General features: G+C 36.0%; 1 protein-coding gene across 2 annotated transcripts in view; it reads left to right on the top strand.

Annotated features, from left to right (window-relative positions):
* The window catches only part of BMP5 (bone morphogenetic protein 5), a 115,111-nt gene that overhangs the window by 86,363 nt on the left and 5,582 nt on the right, over window positions 1–23,166 (top strand). For both annotated transcript variants that reach the window (XM_082731239.1, XM_082731240.1), the window contains exons 4-6: window positions 9,648–9,842; window positions 21,629–21,705; window positions 23,019–23,129. In XM_082731239.1, coding sequence (XP_082587365.1) covers window positions 9,648–9,842; window positions 21,629–21,705; window positions 23,019–23,129 — 383 coding nt within the window. The remainder of the gene's footprint in view (window positions 1–9,647; window positions 9,843–21,628; window positions 21,706–23,018; window positions 23,130–23,166) is intronic.

Raw genomic sequence — 23,166 nt, 5'->3', positions numbered from 1 at the left:
TCTCCTCCCATTTTCTCTCCCTTAATCCATATTCCCCATCATGGAATCCTCATCTCAACCTCCCTCACCGCCCTTTTTAATTGACAACGGGTGCTCAGGTTTGTGAAGCCAGGGTACAGCAAAGTCGCCCTGAGGCCAGTCAAGCATGCAGTTTCCAGATTTATGAATTTACTATTTTATAAAAAGTTGGTGTGAAGTTAATCCTTTCTCCCATCTCACCTTCCCATCTTCCAGCATCAAAGCTGACAGTGAGTTGGTATTGTTTCAACCCTAAAGAGATCTTGGACTACCTGAATTGTGTTTTGGGAGCAACACATTGGGGTAATTCTTTCCTAAAAAATTTGAAGGAAAAAAAAATCCTTGGTCAATGAAAGATGTTTTTAATTGTTCATGTGTTTGTTTGTTTTTTTTTTTCCCTGTAAGTTGAGCTTAATTGGGTGATGTGCTTTTCTAAAAACCTTGACTTTTGACCAAAGTGATTAGAATGTAATTTGTAGATGTTTTCATTCTGCTGGAAATGAAGAATCATGATTCTGGTATCTTTTAAAATATTACATCTTTTTTTGATACCTATATTTTTTTCTCTGATCAGTATCCTGAATGGGCCTCTTGTAGCCTAATTGAGTCTTATATAAAAATTTGTAGAGAGAAAATGATTTTCTTTTATAAGTAGATATTGATTATGGAATATATTCAGTAATAAATGGAAAACCTTGAATATGCTTTTTTACCATGGCTCATATGTTTTAAAACTAGGTTTTAATGGCATTTTACTGTGTTTTAATGTATAGTATGTATATATTTCAGTGAGAGACACATGGTAATCATAATTTTCTTATCCAAATTTTAGCATCATAACTCAAAATCATACGTGAAGAAGAGTTTTGAAATCAATGATTTAAAGTAGGCAGAGACAAACAGGAGTTAGTTAGTCTTGCTTCATTATCTGGTGAAAGAAGTATTTTACCATTTTTTAGATTTCCCTTAATGAAAAGGGATATGGAAGTGTTTGGCTACATCTGTATTTCTGTTTTTGATTTTCCCTAATTCAGAACAGTAACTATGGATCACCGATCTTGCCAAACAAATGCCAATGTCAGGGACATATGCCAGTTTTTGTTGTTTGTTATATTCCCAATTCTAGACTCTAATTCTGGTTTAACTAATGATCTGAGGGGTAAATATTTTCATGGTAATATTGATTTAGGGCCATGAAAAATATGAGATTCTCCTTATTCTCACCATGCACTGGAGTTAACTATGTCTTTGCCATTTTTCGTTCCATTGTGAGTTTAAGTTATTGCTGGTCTGTATTTTTCAAAGACATATGTAAAAATAACAGCAGGATGGGTTTTGCATTATGAGCAGAGAAAACAGTGGGAAGAAAAGAGAAGCTTCAGTTGCTATAAGGCATGCTCAGGCACCATGTTCTGTGCTGCTGAGAATTAAACTTTGGCACACTTGGCGTGGGCTCATGTGCAAGAGAGGAAAACCAAAAAAAAAAAAAAAGAGAGACACAAAAGTGTAGGACAACCAGGGCCCATAGTTGTGTCGTAAGAGGTGATCAAAATTTGTAGAGGAAAATACCTTGTGAGGGAAATTACATATTCCAGCTCCTTAAAAATGCATGCTAATTTCTCTGTAGTATGACAAGTTTTGATTTGAATGGAATATAAACTGAGGACATCACCTCAGTTCCATGGCTGGCAAGTCGTGTTGAATCCTTATTTTCTTGCTTACTAAGGAAAGTCCGACCTTGAACTTAACAAAAGCCGCGGCTATACCACTGTTCTTCCAGACACCATGTGTGTATCACTGACAGATCTGAGATGGATGGTTTTCCTCCAGTCTTCTCTAGGTGGAAAGCAGAAACTCAAGACAAAGCAACAGCCCCAACCAATCTTTAACAAAGGGGTACACTATGTACTTAAAGGAATAGCAGACTACTTCAAGGTTCACAGGGCTGAGTTAAAAATCTGATCCTTCTCTGAGTCTTATTTTATTCATTTTTAAAATGTAATCCTTGCCTTATTGTACAGAGTAAATACAAGGTAGATGAATCTTCAATAGATGGCAGCTGTTTTGTTGTTACAAGTATTGAATGAGTTAAGCTTCTCAATTTCCACTTTTCTTGATCCTTTGGGAGGGCATTCTTATTACTACTTTTGGGTACCTGTTATATTTATATGTGGAGGTATTTACATGATTTCTCTCTGAAGGAATATAGCTGATAGAAATATAAAAGATTTACTTAGGCTACGAAATCAGATGTTGCTGCTGAGGGTGACCAAAAGGTACCACTCTTGGGACCCAGTTGTTACTTTGTATGCGGATGGCTCAGAGGGATGCTTTTCCTCTGGGGAACGTCATGGCATCCTGGTGGTGTGACTGGTCATTTATGTGAGGCAGGCCAATTTATATTTTTTGCCAGAGCCAGAGACATGAGAACCTGGTGAAGAAAAGTTCTGCTTTTGTTTCACTCAAATGTATGTTTTGTGATCCGGCATTCATATGTGAAGGGAAGAGTTAAATGCCAAATGTCTTTACTCTTTTTTTTCCCCCTCAAATGTAGACACTGACGATAGCATATGTATTTGGTATCTTAGTATCAGTTCTTCACTGCAGATTTTGGAGAATATCTTTTGCTCTCTTCATTCTCTTTGATCAGGTGTCCGAATAAGATTCCTCTTCATGTTGGTGGTATGGACTCGCCCAAAGATTCTGGAAGTGGCTTGTGATCATTTCACAGGTTCATTTATCAAACTGAAAAGAAAGATCAAACCTTTAACAAGCCATGCTTTTCTGTTATGGTAATAATTCTTTTGAATCATATATAAGCTGGTCAAAAAGAGTGTTTCTTTTAGACACACATCAGTTCCTTAAGTAACTGTATTAAGTTTATTTCAAAGACCACTTTCACCTCCTAGAGATAAAATGAAGTGTGAAATTAAATTAATTTCACTGCTATCAAACACATTAAAATGAGTTTGAATTCTAAAAGCTTTTTTCACTGGTATCTTAACACATCAAAAAAGTTTTTAAAGACTCTGGGTGGATAGTCTGCTGAAACTCTGCCTTGTTAGAGTTTTACTTAAATCTATGATTTTAAAGGAAAGACGTGTGTGTGTGTGCACACGCATGCGCACACTTTTTTTATTTTTAAAAGGCACATAATAACTGGAAAAAAGGCTAAAAATAATTCACCCTTTTCATGGTTTTGTGAAAAGAATGTTTCTGCTTTCTTAAAATAAATGAGGACTGTAAGACCAACGGCTAACCAATCTTTTGGGAGCATGTGACAGATGATGTCTGTAAAGCTTGTAGGGTCTCAGGGGAAAGGCACTATATATAAAGCAAAGAGCTATTAAAAAGTAAGTGCTTACGTGAAGGTAAACTGCAGTTCCTAGTTTGAGATTCATATTTCCACCAGCTGAAAACAAGGCCTGAGTCAGAGACATTTGTTGGGCTCGTCAGACCTGAGACAGTAAGCCTCCTCATCTCGGAATGATGTCCCATGGAAGGAGACCGTTTCCATCACCTCAGCTCCACTCTTGGTGCAATAAAACACTCGAGCATTCTGGACGGCTTCCACAACTAGGCACAAACCTGGCCCTGATCCTTAACGGTTCTTGGTCCCTCTTTCCGTAGGCCCTCCTTCCTAGACTCTCTTGAGCTGCAGTTCTCAAGTTTTTGCATCCCCCTCCCCAGCCCTTCATGCCTCTACTCACTGTGCCAATGCTTCTGACCAAATAATCTACTTTTTTCTTCTCATCTCCACCACTTTTTCAAGCTGCGGGGCACATTATAGTGCCTTCAACAAAATGTTTAGAAAAAATTTGAAGTCTTTAAAAGTTGTGGGTTTTTTGTTCTTTGTTGTTGTTGTTGTTGTTGTTTTGAGAAAAGGAAGGGTCTGGGGGAGGAGCAGAGGGAGAGGGAGACAGAGAACCTTAAGGAGGCTCCATGCCCAGTGTAAAGCCTGATGCGGGGTTTGATGGCACGACCCGAAGATCATGACCTGAGCAGAAACAAGTCAGAGGCTTAACTGACTGAGGCACCCAGGCACCCCCAAACTTCAACTCTTTAAAAAATTTCTTCCTCGGGGCGTCTGGGTGGCTCAGTGGGTTAAAGCCTCTGCCTTCGGCTCTGGTCATGATCTCAGGGTCCTGGGATCGAGCCCTGCGTCGGGCTCTCTGCTCAGCGGGGAGCCTGCTTCCTTCTCTCTCTCTGCCTGCCTCTCTGCCTGCTTGTGATCTCTCTCTGTCAAATAAATAAATAAATAAAATTTAAAAAAAAATAAAAATAAATGTGAATAAAAAAAAAATTTCTTCCTCCTTTAACTTCTTTAACTTTCAGTCATCTCAGGTATAGAGGAAAATGGAGTTCTTCTACTGCTGCTTTACCAGGAATGGTAACCACATTTCTTGTCTACAGATAATTTTCAACTCCTAGTTTATGTCACGGTGTCAGGATAGGGTTCTCAGTTGTCCTCCGTGGAGTTCAGTCCTCTGATGTGTCTTTTTACTATCAGCCACAGAGTCCTATCCTATTTGCATATATTATGACATTTGTCCTTTTGTTTTTCATACCTTTTCATAATGAGTGTATAATTATAAATATATAATATTTAATATAAAATTAAGCGGTTATTTTTAACTTACTCTTTTAAATGTCAGTATAAAAAAGAGAATGGGAACATCTAGCAAAGGCATTACATGCAGAGCCCAGCCTGTTAAACAGAGTCTCAGGATTACTTTGAAGAATCAAAGATCTTACTACCTTGCATTCATTCTAAAGTTCAAAAGCTTTTCCAGAAGTCTCTTAACAATGAGTTTTCAGTATCACTGAAATAGTTTATAATCCAAGATTTTCCTTGCTTTTGTTTGAGGCTATAAGCAATGGAAACCATCTTGAAAAAAAGAAAGTTCTGAGCACAAACATAAAATTCTGTTTGTGACACTTCAAATCTGTGTACTTATATCTGGCAATATGCCAGTGTTTTTACTATAAAACTAGAAACTATGGAAATGTTATCAAATTATAACAGAGTTGAAATTTATAGCTAGATTACAACCTGCTTAAGTTAATTTGAGTTTAAATGTATATGGAATTTAAATAGACAAAATCCTGTCTTCCCTGCATTCCTTAAAATCTGATATAAAGATGATTTAGTCTGTATTCTTAGTAGAGAATTCTGCACATTTTAAATCATCTGTTTCTAAAAAGGGTAAAATTCCAGTATAATTTAGAGTCACAGAAACTATAATTTAAGAGCACCAGAATCAAATTTAATCACAGATTGAAAATAAATGCAGATCAGAAGGGTATGTGGATTGGAAACAATGCACTGGTTTGTCTTCTATGAAATAGTCCATAAAGGATGCTGCAAGAGTCTTTTTCAAGATGAAGGATAGGTAATTTAGGCACAAGTTCCATCCCAGGTGTTTTGGGTTAAGCAGTCAATTACTGTGGGTTTACAGGAGGAAAATAACTGGAATTTATGCAAACATCTCAGAGCGATATCAACGTTTAGACTGATAAATCCCCAAATGCATGTTTTTCAAACTGTGTATTCTGCAGGAAACTAAATGCTCATATTTGGAACCACTTATCCTTATAGTATCAACATGCCTACAAAGAGCTGTTTTATGTCAGAGCCTCCTTTAATAACCCTATTTTTAAAGAAATAAACATTTTCAAAGTCCCATTTTCCAAAAGGAATGGTCTGAAATGCAAAACCAGTAGGTTTGGGATAGATCTTTTGTTTGCCATTCTACCTTCGTGATGACTATACATTTCAAATAGTTCGTTGTGCCCTTAGGCACATGTGAATACAATAACCTGACCCCCTTGCTTATACAAAGGCATGAGGGTCAGAGTGGCAGGTCTGGAAGTCTCCAATCTCCAGCTTCAGTTATGGCAAAATTGAGCAAGTTAGAGCCCCAGACTCAGATATTTCCCTCTTGATTTTTGGGTGAAAAGTGTAATCATTTCTTCGGAAGATATCATCCTAAACCCATTTTTACTCACTCTGTAGTTAGTGAAACTGAGGAATAATATCCACATATATTTGCTGCTTAAATTTTCTCTTTTCCCTTACACACCCTGGGGCATTGTTTTGAATTTATTCTTTCCTGGGTTCTTTCCCGTGATGTTGTTCTATGCTCTGTGCTTGGTGAAATAAACCTAGCGATGTTCTGGCTATGCCTAGGCCTGCCTAAATCCTAAGGGGATGAAGCCTCAGCCCAAGCTCGTCCCCCTTCTATTTAATATTCTTTTCATTACTAGACGCCATTTCCATTTTCACCATATAGTCAATCTTTAATCCTTCTATAGCTATAGGTTTTAGTTAGAAATCAAATGTAAGGATCCCCTTTGAAAAATAAAACCACAGTGATACATACATACGTATAATTTTCCCAAATCAAAATGTTTTAGGTAAGGCTTCTTTATACATTTGCAATATCTAAAGCACACTGTACATTTAATAATAAAATTCAACATACTCAAATCAATTTTATAAAAGAGTCACTATTTTCAATACATGCAATATAGTCTTCCTGTTAACACTTTTAGCAAAAACAACTGCTCAGCCCTTCAGAAAGGCTTGGTCCTCGTAATCGGTACAGGTATATTGTGTCTGAAGGCGCAGGAGCTCAAGACCAAGAGTGACTGAGCAAGCATTAACGTATGGAATCTTCATAGTCACCTCATTGCTGAAGTAAAAAGGAAACCAAAAGGAAACTTAATAATATCAAAAGTTATTTTAAAGGGAGTTCACGTTGGTTTGAAGACTACTTTGCTTCACACACAATATCCACCTTTGTAAAAAACCAAGAAACCCATATTTGTAACATACACACATCTTTACAGTTTTCAGAACATAAACCTTTTAGAGCAGTATTATTTCTCCACAGATTAAAAATTACAGTATTGAAAGTCTTTAGAATGACAATAAAAGAAACTCTCTTGCAAACCCGGGGAAACTTGGAACTTTGCGTTAAGTGCTTGTTTAACTATAAAAGGGGCAGTGTGTGTTGTAATGAATGGAAAACTCACTTTACCTCTATTCCATTTGCGAACATCTTGTGGCAACCTATTTTAGTATTAGAGAGATCATATATTAAAAATGATTTCTGCAGTCATGGATGTACACAAGTAAAAATTTAGTTCCTGTTAAATTAACACTTCATTAAAAAATCAAAATAAAAGCTCAACAAATACATTTTATGTTGTACTCTAAGAGAGAAAAAAATTATTTTTGAAGAACAGATCGCCAGTTATTCTATTCCATAACAGTCAAGTTTCTCAGTTCTTTTTTTTTTTTTTTTTTCTTTCGCTGAGCTCTCTGTCACTGGAAACATCTTAAACCAATTTCAAGTGCTGCACCTGAATAAATATGTTGTAAAAGTGTTTATGTATTGAAGTGGGTCAGTTCAAGGTATGGTATTTGGCTGGAACTTCTAATTTCTCTTTTTACAGCAAAAGGGCTGCCAGAAGGAGGAAGTCTGAGCTGAATTAATACATTTGTTACAGTGGAAGTAGAATGGAAACTGCTCTGACCACAAATCAAACTGCCTCTTTCATTTATGCCAGTGATAGAGTTTTTCTAAGAAATATAGACTCTGGCAGAGAGCCACTGTAAGTTTGCATTTAAAAGAGAAACCTATATGCTTATTTGTTTAAGGTTTACTGCCTTGATTATTTGGAAGTTCTTTCTTCGGTAGGACTGGGTACAGTGGCGTTTGTGAGGCAGATCCCGCCCGTTTTAATAATTGTGGGAACCAAATAAATTTCCCCCAATACGTTGTAGGACAATTGATGAGGCCACGGATGCGGCTTGGATCAGTACACATGCTTCCTTTTTTTCCTTTTTTTAACCAATACCTCCACATTTTAAATGTCCTTTAAGGACCTCTGTGTCCCTCCCAACAGCTGCACAGCCTCACATGACACGGTCTCATTTTCTGACGGTAGAAGGTCTCTGCACAATACAAGTATACACAAAAGTGTTTATGCTGCCAAAATAAATTTTGTTAAGAGCAAGAGTTTATTTGCTAAAATGCCATTGATGCCGTTTCAAGGACTTGTTTTCCTTTTCTTGCTTCTAAGGTGGGTCAGGTCTTATAATGGACTGAGGTTACTCCACAGTCTTTACTGAATAAATATTTTAAGAAAACATGCACATCTCTCAGGGGGCAAGGCAGAGTCAATCATGCACATATTTCAAACCACATTATATATGACTCTTAAAAGATTGGTAACTTCTGTATCTAGAGTAGAAACTTTGCATGAGTTTTTAGTAATTCTCAACTAAATTTACAACCTAAGGTTAAATAGTTCATCCTCCTTGGGTGATTTTCATGGAACTAGCTATCAGCCAATGAGAGATATATATATCTCAGATAAAAATATATATAAATATATATATTTATAATATATAATATTATATAATATGAATAATAATATATAATATATAAATATATAAACTATATGTATATAATATAGCCACAGATATATATATATATTTTTAATTCAGTGTTTTTTTTTTAATTAGAAGAACATAACTAGAGTGAATTGTAAAGAGGGGAAAATAGTAATACTTAACTTCTAGAGTATTTGTAGAACCAAATTAAATATTGCATGGCAAACACTTAGAAAAATACCTAGCACATACATAGCAAGTGCTCCAAATACCTTTGGCATTACTGTTAGTATTATTATTACTACACAATTGCAGAGGTTCTTTATTAACAACTACTTCTAGTCTCTAGGACACCTTGACTTCTAACGCATTGCTGTGCAGGCTCTGGTTGCAGTCATTCTCTGATACACAACCACATCAGCGGGCTCGGAAGGGTCTGGCATGCAGACTGGTTTAAAGACAAAAGTGAGTCTCCAAACTCACCTGGAACTTTTCTTTCTTAGTCTCTAGGCTTGGTTAACAAGTTTGAAAATCTCTTTAGTAAACATTCAGGTGTATCCAAAACTCAGAGAGGGAGGAACTCTGAAATTGCCCTGATTACTTCAAAATACTTGGCATTGAGAAAGAACTGGAATATAAAGCAAAACTCCGTCTCCAGCAGGGCTCCTAGAATGACCTGTGATCTGAAGAGCTTTAAGTGGAGCATAGCTTTGTAAAGTTTGCTGAGCACAGGCCAGAGGTGAAGGGGATGGCTCTCAGCACTAATTAACACTTGAAAGGCTTGAAAAAGCTGAAGAAAGTAGAAACACCCAGCCAGCCATTCAGCTTTTATCACTTAGAGGAAAATTATAGAGTATTTAATGTAGAAGAGTCCATAGCTAATATTTTTGAAATTGTTATTTAATGTGGACATTTCCAGGCTGATGGTAATCAAGCCTTTCCGTCTGAAATATTGCTGACTTCCAGGTCTGAGAAGGATCAGTTAGTGAAGGCAGCCTGAGGGCCTTCTGTGGTGAAGAATGATGCAAAATGTAAGACCGAGCATGGATAATTGTCTGTACCGGCAAACTTTCCATGTTTATAAAAATCTTTGGCCTGCAAGGAAAACATTCTGATAATGTTTTCAAAAATAATGTTCCTTTTTCAAAGCACCCTCAGAATTCATTCACGTCAGGTAAACCTTCTTTCTTTCTCATAAACCAAGTGCTTGCGCTTTCTGTTCCAGGACGCAGTATCAATGTAAAATCCGCGGGTCTTGTGGGAAGACACGGGCCTCAGTCCAAACAACCGTTCATGGTGGCCTTCTTCAAGGCAAGCGAGGTACTCCTTCGATCCGTGAGAGCCGCTAACAAACGGAAAAATCAAAACCGCAATAAATCCAGCTCTCATCAGGACTCCTCCAGAATGTCCAGCGTTGGAGGTAAGATTAAGCCGAAGCAACGGTTGTGCACAGAGAGTTATGGGGTCATATGTTGCAAATCAAGTAGCCACAGTAAATCTACCCTCTGGAGATACCTTCGTTTGGTCTATTAAATCATCTGGCAATGTTTCGAACATCCTTAGAATGTTTCATCAGTGAATCACTCAGTAATTCATTTCAAAATAAGTATGACTTGCCTTTGTATGTTGAAAGATTCAGTTCAAATTAAAATCAAGCTGGAGGTAATAAAATTATGAAATGGCTACATCAACAAAGTCTAGTCAAAACTCAACTACACAACTCACTGAGCTGACTTCCCTGGGGCCTCTCAGACGTGGTTGGGCAACCAGGTAACTCAACAAAAAAAGATTTCTTCAGTACTTAAGACGACAGATGTGAAGCATGCAGTTTCCATTCTCTCTGACAATGAAAGCAGCCGAGATTATATGGAAATTGAGGTACCATTTCCATTTCCATTAATTATTTGGAAGACTATTATCTAGATAATCTGCTTTGTGTGTGTATATATACATACACACCTATGTATAAAACCTAGTAACAAAATATTACAGATGCACAATGATCCCAACGTGCTTGCAATTTAATCCATCAACTGATAGAAAAGGAGATAAAAGTACAGTCGACCTGAATGAATCCAACTGCCAAAATCTGAAGTTACAGAATCATTTTATTTATACCAGTAAGTACCTTGTTTAGTTCAGGCTGCAAACAGACTTTCATAAGCTGTTCTTAGATGAAAATGATGGCTGTTTTATTCCAAGAAATTTTCTTTATCTCCAAAAAGTAAATCTGTTTGAAGGGGAAAATTTATCCTGGAACATCCCAACTTAGTACAATATGTTTGTTCATTTGAAAAATATGTGTTCTGTGTTAATGGCCACCATATGCAGTGTATTGCCAGGCCCAATGGATGTGCTGGTGAACAAAACAGACGTGATCCCTGCGTATGGTATTCAAGCAAATTAGAATGCTTTACCCTTCCAAAAAGACACATTCAGGCAGTATTTACCATTATTCCTGAAATCTTCATTTACCCCCCCCCCCCCGCCGCTCCCGCCCCGGCACTTGAAACTGATAAATCATACTATAATTTTTTTATTACTCAAATATGTATGAGTGCTAGGTAAGAATGATTCTAAATAAAACTGTATACATATCTATATGTGTATGTGTGTGTGTGTATATATATATTTTGCATGCCCCTGGGACTTTCAGCAAAAATACCAAATTGGAATTCATTGGAATCTTCCTAAAATATGGGCACCAGGGCAATTGTGTTAGAAGTCAATTTGATATATTTAGTAACAGAAATGAGGAAGATTTCTATATGAAATTACATTATACTGAATTACATGCTATATATAGAGTAATATTGTAAAGTAGTTTTCCTGAACAAATAAGTTTAACTGTATTTTTCATGTGAAAGTAAAACAGGATATTAGTGCCTTGTTACAAAGCTATTTTATAAAGATCTTCACAAGGTATTTAGCTTGGCAAAAATTATAATTGCTGAATATGAAAGATGGAGAAAAATAACTTTCTAAGACCTTTTCTTCCTTATAAATACTAGCCTGTCAAAGTTGTATATTTTTCTTTTCATGTAGAATGGTTCTGAAATTGGTTGAAATGTTTTTAATTTGATGTAACAGACTGCATTAAGAAAAAGGTTTGTTAAACCATGAATAGAAGAGTGAATAATTTTTGAGGAAATTACAAAGGGAAAAGTGTAAGTCGCATACTTATTATTAGAGCGTCTAAGGACTGTGGCAATGGCGTTCCAGAGACTGAAATCATCAAAGTCCTTTTCCCTATTGGTGAACTCTATTTATCTTCTCTCTCTAACCACAAAAAACAAATGTACTTCTATAACTAGAGATGAATAAAACACATGGAACAGAAATCATGTAACTTTTCACCAGTTTCCTAACACCATTTAGAGTACAAAATTTATTCTACTCTAGACTGATATTTTCTTTTTAAAAAGTTTGTCATTGGCAGCCATTTCTGTGAAATAGGTGGTAGATAGTTTTGGAGCATGATCATATTTTGGTACTAAGAAAGAAAGTAGCTGGTTTGTGTCTATAAGACGTAACCTTTCAATAGGTAGTAATCAAGGAGCTGGGAAAAGGTCTCCAAGGATTTGGCCTAACAGACAGGGGTTTAAGGAAAGGGAATGCTAATATAAACAAAAAATTTGATACTTAGGAAACTTGAAATGCCAGTGAAATTTTAAAATTATTCAAATATAAATAATAAATGCTGTAATAGTACCAAGCCTTTATAATAAAATACTGTTTGAACACTACAGGGCTAAGAGAGAAGCCAGTGAGGGGGAAGAAAGTTGTATTAGATGTTTGCATGATTACATTTTTTTCTGTATGTGCCAAATGTCGAAAGTCTCAGTTCAGGAGAATTAAAATCCAGGTCATTTTTGCTTTCTATACCCAATTTTTTCCTATTTCAAAGAGTCTTACCTTCCAGCTTCTCAATGATCCTTTGTTCTTCTATACTCCTATGGAAAATCTTAGAACAATGTCTAGCACAATATAGGAAATGGTTAAATAAATTAATGTATCCACTGAATGGAAAAATGAAATTCTTCTTTCAGATGAATATGCACAGAAAAAGTGTCCCCAGATTTTTTGCAGAAACTGTCCCTCGTTGTTCCTCTTCAGATATTTGGCAAGGAGACTGAGCAAACACATTGTGTGAGATATTGCCTCTTTCATGAGGAGGCAGCACAGTGGATGTTTATTTGAATTTGGGTAGGGAGGAAAGGATATGGAGGTGATAGCTAATTTTTTAGTTAGCTTAAAAAGGCTTTAGGTACCTGGGTGATAAGGTCTTAAAGAACCTACTGAGAGCAAGATACTCTTCTAAGGACTAGATGAGTGCTGAAAAGAACAGAGTACTAAGAATTTGGAAGAATTAATAAGACAAATGGCAAATCCTGGTTTGCTGTAGAATTGCTTGTAAAGATTGCTGACTGTGTGCTGGATATTAGGGACTTTTGAAGGTGAATCCAATCCTTAGTGGCCCTGCCTGACACCATGTGATTTCTTAGGCCAAGTCTTTCCAAGAGTCATTAAAATGGAAACATTCTCTACTTACTCTCAACTCTGATAGGTAATGTCTTTTGCCTAATATAGACAATGTAAACTCATATCTCTTGGAAAACCAGATGTTAATCAAAATCAGAAAGAATAATTATAACTACTTCTTTAGAATGTTTTATATCATATAATTAATACATATTTTCATTATTTAAAGATAATAAAATCATCAATAAAACTGAAGTTCTCTCTTGCACACCTAAATCCTTTTGTGATAGGTTACTTGGATACACTTATATCAACATAGTACCTATACTCGCAAATCTTTACCTCCATATATATATATATATATATATATATATATATATATATATATGAATGTATTTTATTATGTGTGTTTAATCACATAAATGATATATTGTATGTATTTTTAAGGACTTTTTTTTTTTGACAGACAGAGATTACAGGTAGGCAGAGAGGCAGGCAGAGAGAGAGAGAGAGAGAGGAAGGGAAGCAGGCTCCCTGCTGAGCAGAAAGCCAGATGCAGGTCTTGAACCCAAGACTCTGGGATCATAACCTGAGCTGAAGGCAAAGGCTTTAACCCACTGAGCCAGCCAGGCACCCCTTTAAGGACTATTTTTTAAAGCAATTTTTGGTTCTCAACAAGATTGAGAGGAAAGTACAAAGATTTCCCAGGGGCGCCTGGGTGGCTCAGTGGTTTAGGCCTCTGCCTTCTGCTCAGGTCATGATCTCAGGGTCCTGGGATCGAGTCCCGCATCGGGCTCTCTGCTCAGCGGGGAGCCTGCTTCCCCCTCTCTCTCTGCCTGCCTCTCTGCCTACTTGTGATCTCTCTCTGTCTATCAAATAAATAGATAAAAATCTTAAAAAAAAAAAAAGATTTCCCATATACCCCTGTCTCACACTGCCTAGCCTCCCCCATTATCAACATTACTCATGAGAATAGTGCTTTCTAACTAAGGATGAATCACAAGGATGTATCTATAATTGTCCAAGTGCATAGTTTACATGTGGTTTCTTGATTTCTATAATAATTAACACTAAAAACTGGTTAGTTTTAGTGGTTTGGTTTTTCAGAAATGGTACATAAAGTGGTTTGGTTTTTCAGAAATGGTACATAAAGAATTTAGACTCTTACAGCTGAGAAAAGTAGAACTTCTCTTCACAGAAAGTAACAATACTCCTGGTCACTTAATTGGAATTTCTTGGTCTTTGAGACTTCAGAAGAAAGAAGGATGTTCGAAATTGGTGTTTACATTCTGTGGGTTTAGACAAATATTTAATGACATGTATCCATCATTGTGGTATCATACAGAGTACTGCCCTCAAAACCCTCTTTCCTCTGGCTCTTCATCCCTCCCTCCTCTTAGCAACCACTGATCTTTTTATTATCCTCATAGTTTTGACTTACAGGAATATAATAGAGTTGGTTTTATGGATTTTTTTTAAACAATATATCTCAGCCATCTTTCAAATTGAGTGACCTCATTCTTTTTAACCGTTGCAATATAGTCAACAGCGCTTGTATCAGAGTTTATTTGGTCACGCCACTCTTAAAAGACATTTTGGTTGTTTCCAAATAGGGGCTCTCAAGATGAAGGCTGAAGTGAAAATCTTACAAGGTGGCACATGTGAGAATGTTTCTGATCCACTTGATTTCTATAATAATTAACACTAAAAACTGTTATTTGTGCCCTGAATCCTACAAAAGTTTTGGAAATCCCTCCTAAAACAGCAATTTTGGTGTCTATATTATCTATTTGTACATTTATTTACCTATCATCTATTTCATTTTGTCATTTAGTACTGGGTCCACTACTTACTATTTGTATAATGTTGGACAACATGTCACCTTTCCCTGCCTCCGTGTCTTCATCTGTAAAGTGAGATATTAATAGTATTTGCTCCCTAGGATGAGATTACATGAGTTGTGAGGATTAAATGAATTAATATGTGTAAAGAACTAAGAACAGTAGGGTATGTTTATTTCATGTTAGCCATTAACATTGTTACTTCTGAAATGAATTCATGTGGTTTCTTGATTTCTATAATAATTAACACTAAAAACTGGTTAGTTTTAGTGGTTTGGTTTTTCAGAAATGGTACATAAAGTGGTTTGGTTTTTCAGAAATGGTACATAAAGAATTTAGACTCTTACAGCTGAGAAAAGTAGAACTTCTCTTCACAGAAAGTAACAATACTCCTGGTCACTTAATTGGAATTTCTTGGTCTTTGAGACTTCAGAAGAAAGAAGGATGTTCGAAATTTTAACTGATTTGGCCAATCTACCTGAGCAACTAATTATATAATATAAAATAAATGTATCAATAGACATTAATGCTTTGTGTCTCTTGCCAAGTCTCTGTCTAGAGAGAATCCTTAGAATATATCTGGGCATGATTTACTGTAAAAAAGATTTATTCAGGGGCGCCTGGGTGGCTCAGTGGGTTAAGCCGCTGCCTTCGGCTCAGGTCATGATCTCAGAGTCCTGGGATCGAGTCCCGCATCGGGCTCTCTGCTCAGCGGAGAGCCTGCTTCCCTCTCTCTCTCTCTGCCTGCCTCTCCATCTACTTGTGATTTCTCTCTGTCAAATAAATAAATAAAATCTTTAAAAAAAAAAAAAGATTTATTCAGTATTAAATAAGTACCCTTTGTGTGATATGCACAGTATTAACTATATACTGAGAAAAGATGGATAGCTGAGCATCTTACTTCTTAAAAAAATACTCCCACAGACAATAGGAAAGACATGAGCGTTAGTAATTATTAAGAGGTCAATTCTATTAGAATAGGTTTAGAGTACTGAATAATAGGAAAGATAGAGCACCTAAGCAGCCCTGGTTATGGCTCCAAAGACTTCATGAAGAACTTATGGAAAATGTCTAGACAAAGACATTTGGAGGGGTGGGTGAAACCATTGCAGACTGATGTGCAGTTACAGAGCCATGTACCCATGTTCAATAGCTGGGCATACAAGTTTTCTAGTGTGAGAGGTGTGAGAAAAGCTAGAAAAGTATGGAGGGACCAAATTATAAAGACTAGGGTATGCAATAGTAAGGAACTATGGTGTCTTCATGCAGGCAATTGGAAAAAGGAGTGCCATAACCAGATAGACATTTTAAAAAGTTATATTTGACATCAGAGTGAAGGATGGGATGCCAAGGGAGGAAATTGAGAGCCCAAATAATGATTAGGAATCTAATCCAACACTCTAAGCAGTGAAGATTATAAATTGGAGAAAGGGTAAATGGAAACCAAAACATGTGAGTGAGACCAGCAGAGGATGAGAAGACAGGACTCTGGATCTGGAGTGTCAAGAATAAGTGGACGGTATTAGGAAAAGACATGGATGTGAGCTCAGATGAAGCAAGGGACTTGACAGTACCATTGAAAATAAAACAACAACAACAAAATCAGCAATGCAGACTCCCATGGAAGTTTAGTCCTTTCATTATATGCAAGGAGAAAAAGCAATTCCATAAAAAAGACAAAGACTTATGGTCAGAGATGTAGGAGGGAGAGCAAGGGTGGACTGTTACCCTGTTACCCTAGGACAAAGTTACTGGAAGAGGATATTGAGGAAGAATGAGGTAACCAAGAGAGCAAAGGGCTTCCAACAGGTTATCTAGACTAGAAATCAGTTAGTGAGTGGACTTTGTGGACCAGTTGAATGGTAGGACATGAGAGAGGAAGAAAGAAAGTCAAGAAACTTACCAAATGTTCTTAGTTGGGTCACTCGATGACAGGTGATCCTATTAACAAAGTAGCAAACATCTAAAGAGTGCAAGGTTTGTGGGCAAACCTTTTGTCAGTAAGCTCAAAGATGAGGATATTAGTTGGATCATCCTTGTAGGCACTTTGCTAACCAGAGTTAAGCAAACATACCAGATAGTTGTTGTTTTGTGGTATCTGTTCTACATCAGACATTTCTACACATAGACAAATACATATATTCATAAAAACATCAATAAATGTAATTCCTAGTGGGTTGTACATTAATTCAAGCAAGGAATTCACTGGATATGGAAGATAGAATAGTAGTAGCATTTTTTTTCTCTTCCTTTTTTTTTAATTTTTAATTTTTTATAAACATATATTTTTATCCCCAGGGGTACAGGTCTGTGAATCACCAGGTTTACACACTTCACAGCACTCACCAAAGCACATACCCTCCCCAATGTCCATAATCCCACCCCCTTCTCCCAAACCCCCTCCCCCCAGCAACCCTCAGTTTGTTTTGTGAGATTAAGAGTCACTTATGGTTTGTAGTAGTAGCATTTTAAGTCCTTCATCTTTAAAGGGATTGTTAGGTGCTTGGGGTTTATCATGAATTTCTCTATCCCCAGGGCCATATCAAAATTATTAATCAAAATCAAAACCAAATCAAAATCAAAACCAAATCAAAATTATTAATCGTCTATTATAGCATCATTCCTGCTTCTTTACCACTTATACCTTCATCTATTTGTCATTTCCACTTTCTATAAATTAGCAAAAATCCCCATGCTAGGTGCTGTCTTCCTTTGTCTCCTTTTCCTGTTGGGAACTGATCATGAGAATGCTAACACCTCTTTTGTTTTTGAAACATGGTATCTCATTGTCTCTGACTTGTTTAAGCTTTTGACATGACATTCTGTTTTGAATTTTCTTTTCTTTTCTTTTCTAAATATATCGACATTTCCTCCCTTAAAGAAGCCAATCTTAGATTTAAAAAAATAAAAAATGAAATCCATATTATTATGTGGAGTTGTCTGGATTTAATTTTTTCCCCCTACTTCCTTGCTAAGCTAGCCCATGTCTATTTATTTGGTTGTCTGTTTTTCAGAGACTGGTGGACAGACCTTTGAACTGTTATGTAGAGTTCAGACTTTTTTGCAGGGGGGCACTTTTAACCTCTATGTAGTTTTTTTAGCAGTTTTTTTTCTACAACAAAATAATGTCTTAAAAGTTTAACTAAGAAAAGGATTAAATTTGTACTGTTTAGAGAAATTGATCATAAAGAAGTTTACGTAAAGTATTTAACAAAACTTACAATATTTTGGCCCTGGTTTCCCATAGTGTTACCATTAAAAGACAAAATGAAGAAATGCTGCATTTAGAACATGGGCATTTTGGTTGAGGAATGTCAGCATGGTTTTCTAGAGTGCTTGTAGCACCAGAACATTTTAGTAATTTCTGTTAGAATTCTTCATTTGTAGGCAGGTTAATCTATGGTAGGTGGCATTATGTCCATTTCATGTTAATTTTCGAGGGGCTATCAATCACTATTTTTTAGAGATACATAAATTTCATTTCCTTGCCCCTCCTCCTTTAGTTTATTCTGCCAACCATTTATAGTAAACCTAACTGCAGACTTTGCTGGTTTGGGTACAACATTTACTTCACTCATCCATTAATTTTTATTTCTAACAGAATAAGCATATGGTCCTCATGCTCTATGAAATCAGACTCTTGGAATCAGATTCTGTTATAAATTTCATTGCTCATTACCTTTATGTGATGTTACATTATATACATCACTTAGTACGAAAAGCTGCATAGATGGAACAGATCTATTTTGACTTTAAGTTGTACTTTTTTTTTATAAACATGGAATTCATATAACTATACACATAGTTTATGGCTTTTCATATATATATGTATATATACATATATATATGTGTGTGTGTTATTGGCTACAATGTCTTTATTCGTGTTCAGTGTTTTTAATTAAGACAAGGGTGAATGAATAAATATTCCCATTATTGTCTAATGCAGGGGCTGGTGAAGTAAGGCCCTATGGCCTATTTTTGTATGACCCAGTTACTAAGAATGGTTTTTACATTTTTAAACGTTTGAAAAAGACTCAGAGGGAGGATAACATTTTGTTTCCCATAGAAATAATATGAAAATCAAATTTTTAGCATCCAGAAGTAAAATTTTATTGGAATATAGTAATATCCATCCATTTACATAGTCTATGACTGCTTTCATGCGATAGTGGCAAAGTTGAGTCATTGCAAAGGGAAGACTCCACAGACTAAATACTTACTATCTTTAAAAAAAAAAAAAAAAAAAAAAAAGTTTCCTGACCCTGGTCTAATGCATAGCTGACATTTTTTTCCCTCTAAATTTCAAAAAGTTTAATCAAATAATCAAACTAATACCAGCACCAATCATTTCTTTTCCCTAAAAGTGATACAGGGAATTTGTCCATTTCATGTTAATGTACTTAGTGTTACATATGCTTGTCCATTGCCTGGGCAAAATTAACTCCTTATGCTCGTCTGATCAGGGAAAAAGTTTGCCCAAAGAATAAGAGTGAGGCACTCCAAATACATTCTCTTTCTCCATTTTCCATCATTAGCTACATATTTAATTTGTTTTAATGAAGCTAGTTGCAGAGCATAACTGTGGTGTAGAAGTAAAAAGTCTAAGTTCAAGATTTAATCATTATTTTGTTTTCAAGACAGAAATAAAGAATTACTTGAAGTAACTGTGAAAGGATGACAAGAGCCTTTAAAACAGGCTCCATGGATTTTTGATGTGCCTACGTTTTCATTAGAGGTTGAAGATAATTAAACTGGAAGATGACATCTTAGAACACACTACTCTGCCTAGTAAACTACTACATGGATTTGACAGAGATGACTGTAGGAGTGAATATAGCAGTTATTCCTAGAGGAAAAAAAATAGTTGTCCTCTTTGAAAATAAGTTATTTTGCTGACTCCCTTACCTTATATTTTTTCCTCTTTCCTATTTTGTATTGGAAATAATAAAGATGGGTTAGCTTTTAGAATGCTATTTGTATAAAGTGTGAACAATGCCAAAGAAGCAACAGAGATTTTCTATAAAGCTCTGTGTTTCTTTGGTATTACTTTAGTCCAGATGCAATATTGAGGCTCTCCATTAATCCTTAATTCTTTATTTTTTACTTTTTTTTTTTAGAGTGAGCAAGAGCACAAGCGGGTGGGGGAGAGGCAGAAAGAGAGAGGGAGAGAGAGAGAATTTTAAGTAGGCTACACATAGCACAGAGTCTGATGCAGGCCTTGATTTTATAACACTGAGATCACCACCTGAGCTGAAATCAAGAGTTGGGTGCTTAACCCAGTGTGCCTCCCAGGCACTCCTATCCTTAATTCTTTCGCACAATTATAAAAGGTTATAGGTTTTTCAGATTATATTTTAACATATGTAAAGGAAATAATGTATTTCCTTCCCCTCAAGTCATTTGTGGAACACATTGGGGAATTCATTTATTAATTCCTCAAATATTTATTGAGTACCTACTATGTGTCAGAGACTATTTCTGAAACTTAGGATGTATAAGTAGACCAAACAGAACCAAATAAGATTTTTGACTTTGTAGTGCTGACACTCTAGAGGGAGGAAAAAGACAAGAAGCAATGCACATAATAAATGAGTAAAAGGCATAGCATATTAAAAAATAAGTGAAATGGAAAAAAATAAGAGCAAGGTAAGGGAGATTGAGAATACCATGGTGGGAGTTGTGATCTTAAATAGGGTAGTTAGTGAAGTCTGCATTGACAAGATGGAGCTTAAGTGAAAAGCTGAAGAAGCTGTATGTTAGATATATATATATATATATATATATATACATATATATATATGGAGAGAGAGAGAGAGAGAGAGAGAGAGAGAGGGGCTCTGAGATGGGAGGAAGCTACCTGGGTAGAAAACAACAAGGAGATGTCATGGCCAGAATGGAGTGAAGGAGAGGAAGAATAGTAGGAAATGAGTCAAAGAGGTAATGGGGTCAAATCAGAAAATCAGATAGGGCTTTGTAAACCACGGAGGTTAGTTCACTCTTAGTGATGCAGAGAAACCCAGTGGGACATTTTGCTGGGGAGTGATATAATTTGAGTTACTTGTTAGAAGGTCTACTTGATTGCTTTGTTGTGGATGAGCAAGGGCAGAAGCAAGGAGAATTAGCAATGAGAATATTGTGGTGATTCAGGGGAAAGATGATGGTGGTTTAGACCAGGACTAGTCGTGGAGGTAGTAAGAATAGGTGGGTTTGGGACCTATTTGAAGGCAGAATGTTTAGGATTTCTTAAGAGCATGGATGTGAGAGTCAGAGAAAAAGAGCATATTTTAACGTTCTCTCTCTCTTTCTCTGTCTTTGCTGGGAAAGCTGTCATCAGTCAAAAATAGAAGGGCCTACATGTTGGACATGTTTTGGGGGGAAAATCAAAAGTTCAGCTTTGAGTATTCTGAGTTTAATATATTTATTAAAATAAAATCAACTTTGTAAGGTCCCAATTGGTACTTTCCCAGTGTCTGCCTCATGGAAGATGTTAAAAACACATTGTGTGAGTATTTAGTATGTATAAATATATTAAGTTCCTCTATAGTATGAATTACTTAGTAAATGAGGATTCATTAAGCAGCTAGTACTCAATGAATGGCTGGCATCAGATTAGTGCCCCATAAAACAGAGAGTCTAACCAAATTCTTATTAGAACCTTGCAAGGTAAATGATATTGACTCAACTTTACACAAGAAGAAACTCAGGACAAGTGATTTGCCTACTGTTCACCAAGTTAGCTAAGTGGCTCTAAGCTTTAAGATTCAAACTCGTATTTTGCAACATCAAAGACAGCTTCCATTTAATTTTATCAGTGATCTTGCAAAAGAAATAATAGGATAACTGTTAAGCTGCTGTTTGTTTAAAATCTGATTTTTATCTTCAGATTATAACACAAGTGAACAAAAACAAGCCTGTAAGAAGCATGAGCTCTATGTGAGTTTCCGGGATCTGGGATGGCAGGTAAGAACTTAGGTGGTTCCTTTCTGTTTTATTATAAATCCGGAGTTACTCGTAATCTTTGTTAGTAATCTTTCCAATACACTAACCAATGATTTTTGATGACTGTTCAGTACATGGGCTATCCGCATCATTTATATTTTCCCATTATCCTACCACCACTAAAACATTATTATCAGAGTTTACAGTAAAAAACAACTATGCTGAAGAAGAAATGTAACCCAGTGATATTTTAGAAGGTGGGAAAAGGTGTTGTTGTTTAAATATCCTGAAGTTTTCATTCTAATACCAGTTTTTCAGATTAACTTGAGCAAGACCATTTGTCCCCCAGGTCTCAAACTCTAGGGCTAGGAAATAAAATCCTTGACTATAATGTCATAAAGAAGAGCCACAGGAAAAAAAATGTTTTTTCCCCTGAACCTAAGGGTATTATTGCACATGCATCACAAACACGGTGAGGAGGAGGATTTAGTCAAAATAGTTTTTAATTTCCCTATGTATTGATAGTTTAAATTGTCTTTAGGTTACATTATCCCATTACAATGGATTCACAGAATTGAATTTGGGCTATCTCGTTGAAAAGTAATATTAAAATTTAAGCATTTTAAACTTTTATGATAAACCTTCAACACGATTCATTCAGTGAGTCTGCGTTCGGACCAAGTTTTACTTCATGAGGAAAAAAAATCAGGGCAACCATTCCATAAGCCAATTTTTTGGCTTCCCCCAAAATTTCATGTGCAGTTCTCAAGAATTTGCTCTAATTTGTTTCTTCTAAAGAGACTCTAAAGTTAACATGTGAATGGAAAGAAAAACAGCAAAAGGAACAAATATTCAAGCTCTCAGAGGTTGTCAGGTTTCTAAAACCAGGAATGAATTATTAAGGAGAAATGGGAATTATCTCAATTAAGTTTATTCTTCTTTTCCTTTCTGGTTCCCTTGAACTTTCCAGAGTTCATCATTTCCTGTTTAAACAATATTTACAATGCTACTTAATGATTATGGTTTTATTCATGAATACATGAATTAATGCATACTATGAATATCCTACATAGCAACCTCTTGGGAGGAATTACAGAGGGCAATTTCTTGTAAAAATACTTATACTTGTGTTGTAAACTTCAGCTTAAAAATAAATTAGATTAAGGGCTTGAGGGTAGCTATCTTGTGAGAATAATTGTTGGATGAAGAAGAGAAACCTAGCCAGACTAAATGTGGGTATTATTTCAGAATTACTTTATTTTTATTTTGATGATTTCTTTTATTCCTTTTCTTCTTTCTTTCTTTCTTTTTCTTTTTGTGTGTGTGCATTCTAGGATTGGATTATAGCACCCGAAGGATATGCTGCGTTTTATTGTGATGGAGAATGTTCTTTTCCACTCAATGCCCACATGAATGCCACCAACCATGCCATAGTTCAGACTCTGGTATGCCTTTGTTTTTGTAGAATTGGAAATGGTTTAT

Source organism: Mustela nivalis (genome assembly GCF_964662115.1).
Source record: "Mustela nivalis genome assembly, chromosome: 5".
Lineage (NCBI taxonomy): Eukaryota > Metazoa > Chordata > Mammalia > Carnivora > Mustelidae > Mustela > Mustela nivalis.
This window is presented reverse-complemented; position numbering and strand designations above follow the sequence as displayed.